The sequence below is a fragment of the Dreissena polymorpha genome, chromosome 5 (assembly GCF_020536995.1).
Source record: "Dreissena polymorpha isolate Duluth1 chromosome 5, UMN_Dpol_1.0, whole genome shotgun sequence".
NCBI classification, from domain to species: Eukaryota; Metazoa; Mollusca; class Bivalvia; order Myida; family Dreissenidae; genus Dreissena; species Dreissena polymorpha.
Window position 1 is genome coordinate 63,294,194 of NC_068359.1, and position 15,222 is coordinate 63,309,415.

Below are 15,222 nucleotides of genomic sequence, written 5' to 3' on the forward strand. Positions count from 1 at the left end.
GTGTACTATATTAAACTTAAACAATGTCTGAATTTAAATTCAAACAAGTCAAATTGTTGTGTACAAAATCAAAATCAAGTTATATTCACAGCAGTAAAACCTTTCAGAGAATTTGTTTCTTTTTTTTCATTTTTCAATCCTGATGGCGGCCATCTTGATAATGGACGCCATTTTGAAATTTTGTATTGGCTAACATGCTTTATCAAATCTATAGTTCCTGAAGAGTATATGTTCCAAATTTGGTGCTTGCATCACAAACTGAAAGATTTCTTGATATATAGACTTAATCTGCTGAGCTATATGTAAATGGTAAAGGGTTCATTAGGTAGGAGTGCTAGGACAAGTGAAAGAAAAGTAGCGCAAAATTTAGACCAAATAATATTTATGTATTATAAGAAATTGATATGCAATCGACACCATTAAACCAGAGAAAATTATTGTACATTGTATGTACGACTTTATTACAACAAGCACATTGGCTCTGAGATATTGAGCTCTTTGGTGGGCTCCAACCCTCAACAGCGGAAGTTTCATGAAGATTTGACCAAATATGTGACTTAAAGAGAATGTTCACACAGTTTCAGCATAGCCTTTTTAGGAAACCACTCTGCCTCCTTGGGGCCTTGTTTTGCTATGGGCCGGAATAATTGTGGAATTTGGATAGCCATGTACGGAAAATTGTGCGGATGAGAAAGTGCGATGAAGATTGGGTAACAAGAGCACCACCTTGCGGGTGCAGACCACTCATCTATTTATCTTTTTAAAGGTGAAGGGACCTATCTCAATACTTCAATCAAAAAAGATGGAAGGGTAGGGTGGAAAGGGGTGTATAGTGAGGTGTGTGGTCATTTATTTCATTATCTTCCATTTTTGAAAATATGAAAAATAAAAATTACTTTTTTTGGGGGGGGGGCATGGGGGATGGTTTGGGTGGAGTCTATTGTAGAATGTCAGGTAAGAGTTGTTTTGTCAAAGTATCAATCAAATCTGATCATAAATAACAAAGTCATGGCAATTTTAGCAAAATTTAATTATTTGACCTTGACAGTCAAGGTCATTCAAAGGTCAAGGTAAATTCAACTTGCTAGGTACAGTACCCTCATGATAGTATGAAAGTATTTGACGTTTGAAAGCAATAGCCTTGATACTTTAGAAGTAAAGTGGATGTAAACACAAAATTTAACCATATATTCAAAGTTACTAAGTCAAACAAGGGCCATAATTCCGTCAAAATGACAACCAGAGTTATGAAACTTGTCCTGTACAGTCCCCTTATGATAGTTTGCGAGTGTTCCAAGTCTGAAGGCAATAGCTATGATACTTTAAGAGTAAAGTGGACCAAAACACAAAACTTAACCAAACTTTCAATTTTCTAAGTATAAAGGGGCCATAATTCTGTCAAAATGACAGTGAGAGTTACATAACTTTGCCTGCACAGTCCCCTTATGATAGGTAGCAAGTGTCGCAAGTATGAAAGCAATAGCTTTGATACTAATGGAATCAAATGGACATAAACACAAAACTTAACCAAATTTTCAATTGTCTAAGTATAAAAAGGGCACATAATTCTGTCAAAATGCACCCCAGAGTTATCTAACTTTGCCTGCCCAGTCCCCTCATGATAGTAAGTAAGTGTACCAAGTTTGAATGCAATAGCTTAGATACTTTCTGAGAAAAGTGGACCTAAACACAAAACTTAACGGGAAGCAGACGCCGACACCAAGGTGATGACAATAGCTCATAATTTTTAAAAAAAAATAGATGAGCTAAAAATGTGACTTGTAGAGTGTTAACAAACAGGCAATGTTTTTCGTTATGTGTAAATATCTTTCTGTATCATCCTTGTACTAAATGTCTACTGAACGTCAATGTTGTGTAACAATAGCTACCATAGTCAATCATACTTAAAGTTGTGGAAGAAATATTCATAATACAGTAAAGACTTCCAAATATTGTGTACATATTTATTCGCTTTACCTAAAATATAAATAAATATTCCATCACATTTTAATATTTACAACAAAAACAATAATTTAACTAAAAATAATAAAAAGACTCTGAAAAATCACAAAAGCATATAAATTCAATGAAAGTTTAAGAGCATTTAATGGCTGTATTATCAATATAGATATAGATAACACATAAAATAAAAGTTAAATAAAATATTCATTTTCATAAATACATTTGTGCTATTTGCTATCCAAGTTTCCAAGTTTATTTATTTCAAGTTCATTTCATGCATAACATAATAGCTATAGTAAGTTAGTTTTGTTTATCATTGACTGAGTGGACAGAAGGTGTTGATCAATTAAACAAATAATTATAACAAACAAAGCTAATCAGTCATCATGTGACAAAGATAATAGCAACAATTAGCTAACAGGAAATAAATGTATTCGTCCTTGATGCTGAAAAAGGGATATTATATATATTTATGAAAATAACAAAGCTTTAGTACTTGTAAACTGTTATGTATCTTGGTATCAGAACGTTAATTTGTGCATTATTATTACATTATTTCCCAATAACAAAGAATCATTATCTTCTGATATCAGGGCTTTACCTGGCTCAAACTTTCAAAAAATTTGACATGCTTTTGAAAAATTCTACTTATTTTTGATATTTTGTAGGTATTTATAAAGGATTATACATAACCAAACAGAATTTTCTTCAGCCAAATTGGTGCATTTGTAGCCATTAGCTTATTAGACCAAGTGCAGACTGAGCCCTGTATATCAGCCTTGCTTTATTAGACCAAGTGCAGACTGAGCCCTGCATATCAGCCTTGCTTTATTAGACCAAGTGCAGACTGAGCCCTGCATATCAACCTTGCTCTGACCTGCATAAAGTGTCGTTCGAGAATAGCCTGTGCAGTCTGCACCGGCAATCATGAACTACACTTTTGAGTGAGAGACTTTTTGCCTTAACTGATTTTTTTGCAAAAAGAGACTTCCTTCCAACAAAACATACCATACAAATGGCAACTACAGTTGTTAGGAAGGACACTTTAAGCACATGCTTCAAACCCAGTTTTAGCAGACTGAAGCTCATGTTATCAAAACCATTTTACATCATAAACAGTATACCATGCATAATATTAATTAATATATTGAGATGATCAATAACTTATGAATACATGAGTACTGTTACCCTGATACCATGTTAAATGTTCACTTTCAAAATGCCATTTTCTGCATGCCATAGTTAACTCTATATAAACATATAACTCAACTAAAAGTAAAAGGTATGCATTACTTATATGCATACAAGTAAGAACTATTTTGGCATCAAGTCTTATTTACAACTACATGTACCGGGGTATAATGCTAAAAATATCACATTATTTTTTTGTATATAAATTTCACCATTTATGTTTTTCAAGCATCTCAATGTCTTATCCAAGAAATCTGCACTTCTTTTTTATAACAGTTAAAAATAGATAACATTTTGTTAAAAAAACACAAATAAATTAATCTGTATTATGTCAACATTTTCATGTGTTTTTTCCCTGTAGTTGTCTCAAAGCATGCTGTCAACATTTAGTTCAATATGGAATGTTATCAGTCTCTTGCGACCATAAACTGACATTACATGCTTGGTGATACTAGATCAACAAAACAGCCTTGTTTGCCATCAAAATTGTATATTGCTACTGACAGCTAAAGCAAACAAAAGTGAAAATCTCATTTAGGAATAGTGTTGCCACAACAATTACCTGGTGTACAAACTTTAGCAGTCAAAATAGAGAACATCCGATTGGCAAAGTAACAGTGTAATTGTTGTTACATTTACCCATATGTAGTTCCATCAGGAGTCTGCATACTATGGGTGCTACAGAAATTATCTGGTTGCTGGCACAGCTTGATTTCACACCATGAGAATCAGATTTCCATAGTAACAGTGTGATACTAGATCACTGGTTGCTAGGTGACATGTAGATCGTAGTCAGGTGTGAGGATCTTGTTTCCATAGTAACAGTGTGGTTATCACAGGTTGCTACGTGACAAGTAGGTCGTAGTCAGGTGTGAGGATCTTGTTTCCATAGAAATAATGTGGTTATCACAGGTTACTACATGACATGTAGGTCAAAGTCAGGTGTGAGGATCTTGTTTTCACAGTAACAGTGTGGTTGTTACAGGTTGCTAGGTGACATGTAGGTCGTAGTCAGGTGTGAGGATCTGGCTGGTTGATCCCTGCATGCTTTGACGATGCAGTCGCCGCTGACATTTGGGACATGCCCTATTGTCCGTCTTGCACTCCTTGTGGAACACTGTCTTACATACTGTACACTAGAGGGTTACAAGATCAGAATTACTATGCAAATAAGTTTGGTTCTGGGAAAACTGGGCTTTATGCCTGTGCATAAAGTGTTGTCCCAGATTAGCTTGTGCATTCTGCGAAGTCCATCAGGGATGCCACTTTCTGCTTAGACTAGATTTTCGCTAAGAAGAGACTTTCTTTAAACAAGAGGGCCTGAAAGGCCCAAAGTCGCTCACCTGAGATAACAAGATATTAATGGGACAAACCTTCTGACCAAGTTTCATGAAGATCAGAAAATAAATGTGGCCTCTAGAGTTTTAACAAGGTTTTACTATAGCCATATAAGGAAAAATGCCCCGCTCCCTGGCAGCCATGTTTTTCAACCAACCGGCATCATTTTTGAACTTGTCCAAGATATTATTGGGACAAATCTTCTGACCAAGTTTCATGAAGATCAGACAGTAAATGTGGCCTCTAGAGTTTTAACAAGATTTTACTATAGCCATATAAGGAAAAATGTCCTGCCCCTTGGAAGCCATGTTTTTCAAGCAAACATTATTATTTTCGAACTCATCCAAAATATCATTGAGACCAATCTTCTGACCAAAGTTCATGAAGATTGGAAATAAATGTGGCCTCTAGAGTGTTAACAAGGTTTTACTTTAGCCATATAAGGAAAAATGCCCCACCCTTGGGTGGCCATATTTTTCAACCAACCAGCATCATTTTCGAACTCGTCCAAGATATTATTGGGATGAATCTTCTGACCGAGTTTCATGAAGATCGGACTATAAATGTGGCCTCTAGAGTGTTAACAAGATTTTACTATAGCCATATAGCCACCCAGCTAGCACAAAACGTTTTTAGAACGTTATCCTAACGTTAGCCCAAACGTTCCAGAAACGTTGCACTGCAACGTTCTCCTAGCGTTAAATGTATGGTTCGCTTAATGTTCCCGAAACGTTGCGGAATAACGTTATCATTAAACCTAAAACAAACCTAAATCTAATTGTCATATTGAGGTTGAAAACCAACATATCTTTATTATGCACAAGTTTATTTCAAGAATGTAATTACAACAAATATATATCACAACAAAACAAGAGAATCTAATTTATGGCAATTTTTAAGAATTATTATGCCATTATCATTTATAGCCATTTTGACCTTTGAACTCTTGAATTCTGTCACATGACACGCCGTCCAATTACTGTGAACAAAATTAATGTCATTTTAAAATCTCACAATGAATGACATACTTAAAGTGTGACCTTGGAGATATCGACGTAATTATTTCGCGCGACACACCGTCCAATGATGGTGAACAAAAGAGCCATATGATTTTAAAATCTCACAATAAACGAGATAGTTATGGCCCGGACAAGCTCATTTATGGCGATTTTTGACCTTTGAACTCAAAGTGTGACCTTGACCTTGGAGATATCGACGTAATTCTTTCGCGCGACACACCGTCCAATGATGGTGACCAAATGTGCCAAATGATTTTAAAATCTCACAATGAACAACATATTTATGGCGCGGACAAGCTCATTTATGGCCATTTTTGACCTTTGAACTAGAAGTGTGACCTTGACCTTGGAGATATCGACGTAATTCTTTTGGGCGACACCGTCCAATGATGGTGAACAAATGTGCCACATGATTTTAAATTCTCACAATGAACAACATAGTTATGGCTTGGACAAGCTCATTTTTGGCCATTTTTGACCTTTGAACTTTAAGTGTGACCTTGACCTTGGAGATATTGACGTAATTCTTTCGCACTACACACCGTCCAATGATGGTGAACAAATGTGCCAAATGATTTTAAAATCTCACAATAAATGGCAAAATTATGGCCCGGACAAGCATTTGACCTTTGAACTGCAAGTGTGACCTTGACCTTTGAGATATCGACGTACTTTTTTCACACAACACACCGACCCATGATGGTGAACAAATGTACCACTTAATTTTAAAATCTAACGATAAATGACATTGTTATGGTCCTGACAAACTTTCAGTTTAAAACGCACTAAGTGACCACGTGACCTAGTTTTTGACCTTGCGTGACCCATATTCAAACTTAACCTAGACATTATCTAGATACAACTTCTGACCAAGTTTGGTGAAGATCGGATGAAATTTCGGGACAGACCGACCGACGGACCAACAGACCTACAAAGTGACTCCTATATAGCCCCCATTACCAATGGTAATGGGGGTATAATTAGAGAGCAGACACTTAATACAGAGCGACAGACAGACATACAGACAGACAGACTGACAGACAAGTTCACTCCTATATACCCCCTTAAACTTTGTGTGTGGAGGTATAATTATCTATAATGTTCACCGTCTATGTTCACTGTTTGAAACAGTGAATTATCAGTTTGAATTCAGTGATATTTTGCTACAAACAATTGGAAAGCACACAATTAATATCATTGATATTATTGATAGTTGAGTTTAAAAATTTATTGTTGACCGACAAATTTGGTTGCAGACCGACTATTACTTGTTACACAGATTCTTATCCTTGATAACTGAATGGTACTTTAATGTTAACAAAAGATGTAATAAGAAGCACACGTGTTTTTGAGATGCATCTACAATTTTTCCAAGCATAGCACTTGGAAATCCTTACCTCAACAGCAAAACTATGTCACAAGTAAAGTGCATGAATTTATGTACATGATATGTGATGAAAGGGAAATAACATTTATTTCAAAGATAATTTTACTGTGAAATGACCTTGTTTTTTTGTCATATCATCACTACCGGTATTTTAGTATAATTCTCCAGTTTAAATACAAAATTAATCATTTGTTAGCATACAATAAGAAGAAAATTTGTTGGATTGATTGGAATATCAATTTTAATTAACTTGTGATCATAGAAAAAAATCTATGATCACGTGTGCATTAAAATTGATATTCCACCAAATCCAACAAATATCCTCTATTTGATTACATCACTGACCAGCTCAGTTTGTATAGCCCTTTCCCACTCAGAAACAAAGTGAAAATGGCTATGTGCAAACAGCATAAAACCAGAACAGCCAACTATGTGCAAACAGCATAAAACCAGAACAGCCAACTATGTGCAAACAGCATAAAACCAGAACAGCCAACTATGTGCAAACAGCATAAAACCAGAACAGCCAACTATGTGCAAACAGCATAAAACCAGAACAGCCAACTATGTGCAAACAGCATAAAACCAGAACAGCCAACTATGTGTTAACAGCATAAAACCAGAACAGTCAACTATGTGCAAACAGCATAAAACCAGAACAGCCAACTATGTGCAAACAGCATAAAACCAGAACAGCCAACTATGTGCAAACAGCATAAAACCAGAACAGCCAACTATGTGCAAACAGCATAAAACCAGAACAGCCAACTATGTACAAACAGCATAAAACCAGAACAGACAACTATGTGCAAACAGCATAAAACCAGAACAGCCAAATATGTGCAAACAGCATAAAACCAGAACAGCCAACTATGTGCAAACAGCATAAAACCAGAACAGCCAACTATGTCCAAACAGCATAAAACCAGGACAGCCAACTATGTGCAAACAGCATAAAACCAGAACAGCCTGCAAGTAACTCAGTCTGTTCAGGTTTAATGCTGTTTGCTGCTCACAAGTATTCTTGGGTTGGTAATGAAGCCTTTAAAACTTGAATTGAGTGAGAAAGATCTTTAATTAAATTTAATTTTCTATGGGACTACAAACACATCAGAATACGTATCTAAGTGCTAAAGGGTTAAATCATGTTTGCCAGCCCAGTTGTTGATATTGTGTCAGCCTAGTGATCGGGAGGTCACCGGTTCGATCCACAATGTAGGAGCGTTCTTAAGATTTCCCCCATAAGACACTTAGTACTGGTTCTACTCAGCTGCCAAGACTCTTTGTACAGTCAAAGGGTGTCAATGCTCTAGAGGAGCCCTGCACTTAATGGGAAGAAGTAAAATGGAGAGAAATTTTAACTGATCTCAAACTTATGACTGACATACTGTAAAATTCAGCACAAGGTCTAAACAGACAATTACCCTTACCTGCTGAGGCACAACATGAAAATGGATACATACATGCAACCAGCATGATGTTCTACACCCCCACAAATGGGTCTACATTTTATCTGAGCGGAAAAGAGTTAAATGCTTATTTTATAGCCACCACTATTGGCTTAACCCTTCTTACTTACATGTAGATACGAATTTTCACGCATTTTTAGTACCTAAGAAAGTTTTATTTAATTAAAGACCTTTTTTACTAAATTCAAATTTTAAAGGCTCTGTTTCCGACCCTTAGATACTGATGAGCAGCAAACAGCAGTAAACCTGAACAGACTGCGAGTTACTCGCAGGCTGTTCTGGTTTTATGCTGTTTGTACATAGCCATTTTCACTTTGCTTATAAGTGGGAAAGAGTTAAATGCTCATTTCATAGCTACCACTATGTGCAGAAAGTGTTGTCCCAGATAAGCATTTTCAGTGGCGCCGGCTAATCAGGAAGACACTTTTGCTGTTACATTTATTAAGTTTGAGTACAAATTTAGGGACAACACATGGGTGAAATTGTGTATCCGATGAGTAAAGGGTTGATAGCTCAAATCAACCACGTCCTACATACCCTGACTGTGGCGTCCAGCTCAAAGGCGTAGATGACCTTGGGGTTGTTACACAGCTCACATATGAACCCCTTCTGGCTACACAGCCGACAGCTGTACACGTGTTTGCTAGCAAAGCGGATCAGTTTGCGCAGGCTGCTGGCAAGGCCACCAGTTGGCACCTGCAGGAGGTCCTAAAAACACAACCAGCATGTCATGGAAGGATAAACAACAAATCTATATGCTCCCCAACCTGAAAAGTGGGGGACATAAAAAATCATACAAAATATCTTCAATATCATCTTCAATAATGAGGAAATTTGTTGATCTTTTATGAAAAGTTTACATGAAACCTTACAAATGATAATATTTTTAGTTGCAAAACAATAAATGTGCTTGTCAGAAACTCTATGTCCCCTTCTGCGCCGCTTTGATTTAGTTTTTTTGACCCTTGACCTTGAAGGACTACCTTGACCTTGACCTTTTACCACTCAAAATGTGCAGCTCCATGAGGTACACATGCATGCCAAATATGAAGTTGCTATCTTCAATATAGCAAAAGTTATTGCAAATGTTAAAGTTGGCGCACACAAAGCAACAGACAGACAAGGCAAAAACAATATGTCCCCCACTATAGTGGTGGGGGACATAACAAGAGCTGTCAGAGGACAGCGCGCTCGACTATTCGAGTGCTTGACAGTATAACGTAAGCCATGATGGGGAAATTGTTCATATTCAATAATTTATTAGACGATTTTTCAAAAATAAAAAAAGGAAAAAAATAATTTTTTGTTGGGGGGGGGAAGAGGGGGTGGGGTTAAGAGGGGGGTATAATGTGGGGTGTGGTAATTTATTAGATGAGGGAGAGGGGGTATAATGTGGGGTGTGGAAATTTATTAGATGATGTTAAAAAAAATGGGGGGGGGGCAGGTTGGTGGGGGCAGGTTGGGGGGGTAGGGGGATGAGAGGGGGGTATAATGTGGGGTGTGGTATTTTATTAGATGATGTTTAAAAAAAAAATTGGGAGGGGAGGTTGGGGGGGGAGGGATTCTGGGTAGGGGCGTGGGGTATATTTTGGGTGGAATCCATTGTGGTATTCAGGTAAGTGTTGTTTTGTGAAAGTAATAATAAAATGTGATCACAAATAAAGAAGTTATGGCAATTTAAGCAAAATGTGCAATTATCTAAGTGCAAAAGGGAAAGTATGTCAAAATGCTTGATACAGTGGTGTGCTCTTGTTTATAGGTTGGGGTCATGTTGGTAAACAAGTATGCAAAATATAAAAGCAATATGTCAAAGAATATAGGAAATATTTGGGGTAGTACGCAAACTATAACATATATTTATCAATAATATGCATATTCTAAGTATAAAAGGGGCAATAATTCTTTCAAAATGCTTGATACAGTTGTCTGCTCTTGTTTATAGGTTGGGGTCATGATGGTAAACAAGTATGCAAAATATGAAAGCAATATGTCAAGGGACATTGAAAATATTCGGGGTGGTACGCAAACTTTAAAATTTGCTGCATATTCTAAGTGGAAAAGGGGCCATAATTATGAAAAAATACTTGATAGAGTTGTCTGCTCTTGTTTATAGGTTGGAGTCATGTTGGTAAACAAGTATGCAAAATATGAAAGCAATATGTCAAGGGACAATGAAAATAATTGGGGTAGATGAAAACTTTAACATTTGCACGCTAACACTAACGCTAACGGAAACCCCATGGTGAGTAGGATAGTTCCACTATATATATTTCATATATAATAGTCGAGCTAAAAATGCCAGAAGAAGTGTATTAAAGAAATGACTTAACCGACAAGTACACAGGCCGATTAAACGCACATATAATACTATTGATATGTTAAAACGTTTTTGTATTGAAAAGTTACCCGTACACCTAGGTTGTTTCTTAAAACAACACTGTATGCAAGTAGTAAAACTGTATATTTAATGTAAATATAAACGAAAATACAACCTAGGGGCATATATGATAAAGTCACAAGCAAAATGTATCCACCTTGAATGATTAATTACTTGTAGCCAATTAGTAGAATAACCAAAACCTACTTTCCCCACAATTTCCCATTCCCTTCTTCAATAACTTGGTTTAACTACACTCTACCCTTTAAAAAAAATAACCACTGAAAGTGAATACAGTTCTATACTCTCATAGAAATAATCTCTTACTGCACGTGAATACAGTTTTCTTTTTTATGCTTTCCGCTGGTTTATAGAGAACAAGCAGTGAATTGAAACTGATAATAAACTGTTTCAAACAGTGAAAATTAACAGTGAAAATTATCGATAATTTTCATTGTTTTACCTGAACTATTTTTTAAATATGTTTGGTTTCCCCATTGTGACCCCCAATTTTACCAAGGGTGACAACAGTTTCTGTTCAATGAATGTTTATAACAACATACAAACAAGCAAATTCGTCGAATTGATATTCCCCGCCAATATGCTTCTGGACACAAAAGTTTTATATTTTACACTCAAAAAAGCTTTTTTTTTAAGATACAAAGGCCATAACTCCGTTTTTAACAGATGGTGTACAATTCCATTTGGCGTGCAACATCCTCTTATATTTTATACATATATATATACTCGTACCAAGTTTCAATGAAATCCATCGAAGCACTTCCAAGATATGGCTCCGGACGGACGGAAAGACGGAAGGATGGAAAGACGGATGGACGGAAGGACGGACAACACCAAAACAATATCGCTCCGCCTAAGCTTCATGTAATGACATGTGGGGCGCCCAACCAGGAATTAGATTGACCAGAATGGCAAAAATACAAAAATCATCAAATTTATTGGATTTGGTGGAATATTGATTTTTATTCACTCATAATCATATAAAAAATATATTTTCACGAGTGGCGCATTTTGTTTTCTATGGTAGGGCTGCAACGGGTACCCGAAATATACGATGATATCGGATCCAACTTCAGATACGCGGGTACGGATCCACCCCTGGAAATTTCGGTTCCGAATATTTATTTTCATAGTTGTATGTAACCTAGCGCTGTTTTCACGAGTATTGTTTTTATGCAGACTGGTTCTGTTTAAAAGATACGTATAATAGTCGATATTTATTGATGTGTGACGGTCAAATAGCAGATCATGAGAGATCCTTCGGCTTTTATTGCCTAAGAGTGTCATTGGACATTCCGTAAAGCAAAACTAATTCAAAATCATGGAGGATTTACACATGACAAATGCAATTCCTAATGGCAATAAGTAAGTTTCAATCCTTATTGTCTTTCTGAGTTGTATTAAAAACAACGGTGGTGAATCCAGTGTGGCTGTAAAGTTATTCAGGTAAATTTTGCATAATTTCGCGACCTGTCAAATTGTGTTCCTGCATCATGTATTGTCTTGAAAGCATCTTTCGTCATATACTAAGTTAAATGCTATCTTGTGATGCAAGGAACCTCAATTCCCAGTGAGAGAATCTTCTCCACAGCAGGAGACCTCGTCAGTGCTCATAGGGCTTGCCTGGACCCGGACAATGTTGATATGTTAATTTTTGTGAAAACAAACATCAAACTGCATGAACAGTGAAAAGTGTAGGTTAACAAGCAAACTATTAAGTGAATAAGTGTTGACGTTTCGTTTTATTCTTACATTGCTACAATATTAAACAAGAATTTTGTTTTTTGTGAATAAATGTTTAATGTTTTTTAGTCAAATTATACGTCTAAAACATTGATTTCTTTAATTTGGGCAGAATTTCTTATTTTCTGTTAGTCATATGTGAGGGATCCAGATCCGAAAAAAATCCGAAGAAACCTTATTTGGATTCGGATTCGGATCCGAACACATTTTTTGGATTCGTTGCAGCCCTATTCTATGGTAACTTTGTGAATTAAAATCTATATTCCACCAAACCCACAAAAAATATCCTCTATATGCTCTCGAAGAGATATTCTTAGTAAGACATCATACACTGTTATTTTCAATAACATCGTCAATAAAGTGGATATAAGTTGTAAAAAAAAATATGGAAAGAAGTGCATGTTAGATATAACCTATAAATTATACATGCGAATGAAACAAAACTACAAACAATGCTATTGATAAATTTTGTATTTTTACATGTTTTCTTTAAGCCATTTCCCACTCAGAAGAGAAAAAAGGGCTATGTGCAAACAGCATAAAACCAGAACAGCAGGCAATTATCTTGCAGTCTGTTCAGGTTTTATTCTGTTTGCTGCTTATCAGTATCTAAGGGTTGGAAATGAAGCCTTTAAACTTGAATCCAGTAAGAAAGGTCTTTAATTGATTGTAACTTTCTAAGAGACTTCAAATGCGTCAAAATACGTATCTAAGTGGTAAAGGGTTAAAAAAATGCCCTTTACATAACTTGTTTCTACGCACTTACAGCAAGTGAATACAGTTCAATGCTCTCATAGAGATAGTCTCGAGGCCAGATGATCCGCCTGAAGTCCTCTGCAATTGACTGCTTGCAAGTGAACAGATACATCTTGAGGTACATGAGCTGCCGACGGAGACCCTGGCAAAATCAAATGAACACTAGAGGCTTAAGGTTGAAATAGGGTTTGGCTTAATATGAGCCACGATATGCAAAAAGGGGTCTTATACAAATACACCTTCAGGTACATGAGCTGTGTACCGAGACCCTGGCAACATCACATGAACACTAGAGGCTTAGTGGTGAACTAGAGTTTGGCTTAATATAAGCCACATCATGCAAAAAGGGGTCTTATACAAATACATCTTCAGGTACATTAGCTGTCTACGGAGACCCTGGCAACATCACATGAACACCAGAGCCTAAGAGTTGAACAAGAGCTTTGCTTTATAGAGCCACATCATGCAAAAATAGGTCTTAAACAAATATATTCTCAGGAACATGACTTGATGATGAAGACGCTGGCAAAATGTTGGTGTAGGAATATTTACTTCATGGTAACTTAACCTCAAGTCTTGGCAAAAGAAAGATGTGTTAACAATCTACTACTTATACTGCCATTATTAACCATTATAAAGTTATTGTTATATTAGAAATTATGCAACAAAACTGTCAACATGAAACCAACAAACCAGACTTAGTGATGAGCTAGAGCTTGCCTTAATACAAGCCACGTCCTGCAAAAATGGGTCTTATGTAAGGTGCAACAAAAGTAGCTCCAGGCCAGTTTGTGCAAATCTTGTAATAAGCTACCCTGTTTGCTATAAAGTTGGGAAAGGTTTTGTGTTCTCATAATACGACCTGAATGCCCCGGCTTGTCTGAGGCAACCTAACCTGGTTGCGATAGTGTTCTTGTGAACAATACATCCAGGGTAAGATGCATGTTTGAACACCGTATGTTGATATAGGATTACTTCATCGGACCGGGACCACAAGTTGTGGCTTCAACAAAGTAAAATGAATACAGTATATAGATCCAGCAAAGTTAAAAACTATTTGCAAAATTAGTTTGACATTGAAAGGGATGAAATCAGCTTAAAGGAAGCAAATGCCGGCCCTCCCCGACAAAAATGTTATTTTCGCAAGAAAACACTTGTGACAAACCTGTATCTCCGCCATTTCCGAGACGTGTTCATAGATACGAGGGTTGGTCTCGTTGACATTGATGTACGGCTGCTCTTCCTTGTCTTGCAAGAACTCTAGGTTCCTCTTAGCAACTGTTAACAAATGTACATTCTGTACACTGCATTATTGATAATACTACAGGAACTCCATGTTCCTCTTAGCAACTGTTAACAAATGTACATTCTGTACACTGTACTATTGATAACAAGAGAGCCTGAAAGGCCCAAAGTCGCTCGCCTGAGAAAAAAACAAATGACCTGTTCTTTGCTGCCCAAGATATCAATAGAACAAATGTTCTAACCAAGTTTCATGAAGAATGAACAACAAATGGCCCCCTGGCGGCCATGTTTTTCAACAGACTTGAACCATTTTTGAACTCGTCCAAGGTATCATTGGGACAAATCTTCTGACAAAGTTTCATGAAGATTCGACAATAAATGTGGCCTCTACAGTGTTAACAAGGCAATATTCATGACGCACAACGGAAGACAGACAATTGACAAAAGGTGATCACAAAAGTTCACCATGAGCAAAAAATATTATGCTCATAAAGATTGTCACCATGTTTGAAGATATTATTAAAACTAATTAAGTAAACTCAATCAAGATATGATAAAAACATTTGTACTCAGCAAGTGTCTTTCAGATTGAACTAAAATTTGACTTAAAAGTATTCACAATATTTCACTATAAACAACTGTAGACAATCAAAAAACTACCACCACCCTGAGAGCCTTGTTTTCAAACGTTTATGAACTATTTTCAGACTCACC

At 36.5% G+C, this 15,222-nt stretch overlaps 1 protein-coding gene across 2 annotated transcripts in view; it reads right to left on the reverse strand.

Moving 5' to 3' along the window:
* Positions 1 to 1,950: 1,950 nt before the first annotated feature.
* LOC127881514 (uncharacterized) overlaps positions 1,951 to 15,222 on the reverse strand; it is a 61,079-nt gene continuing 47,807 nt past the window's right edge. For both annotated transcript variants that reach the window (XM_052429429.1, XM_052429428.1), the window contains 4 exons: positions 14,429 to 14,541; positions 13,274 to 13,405; positions 8,904 to 9,074; positions 1,951 to 4,289 (listed from right to left, as the gene is read on the reverse strand). In XM_052429429.1, coding sequence (XP_052285389.1) covers positions 4,143 to 4,289; positions 8,904 to 9,074; positions 13,274 to 13,405; positions 14,429 to 14,541 — 563 coding nt within the window. In that variant the 3' untranslated portion in view covers positions 1,951 to 4,142. The remainder of the gene's footprint in view (positions 4,290 to 8,903; positions 9,075 to 13,273; positions 13,406 to 14,428; positions 14,542 to 15,222) is intronic.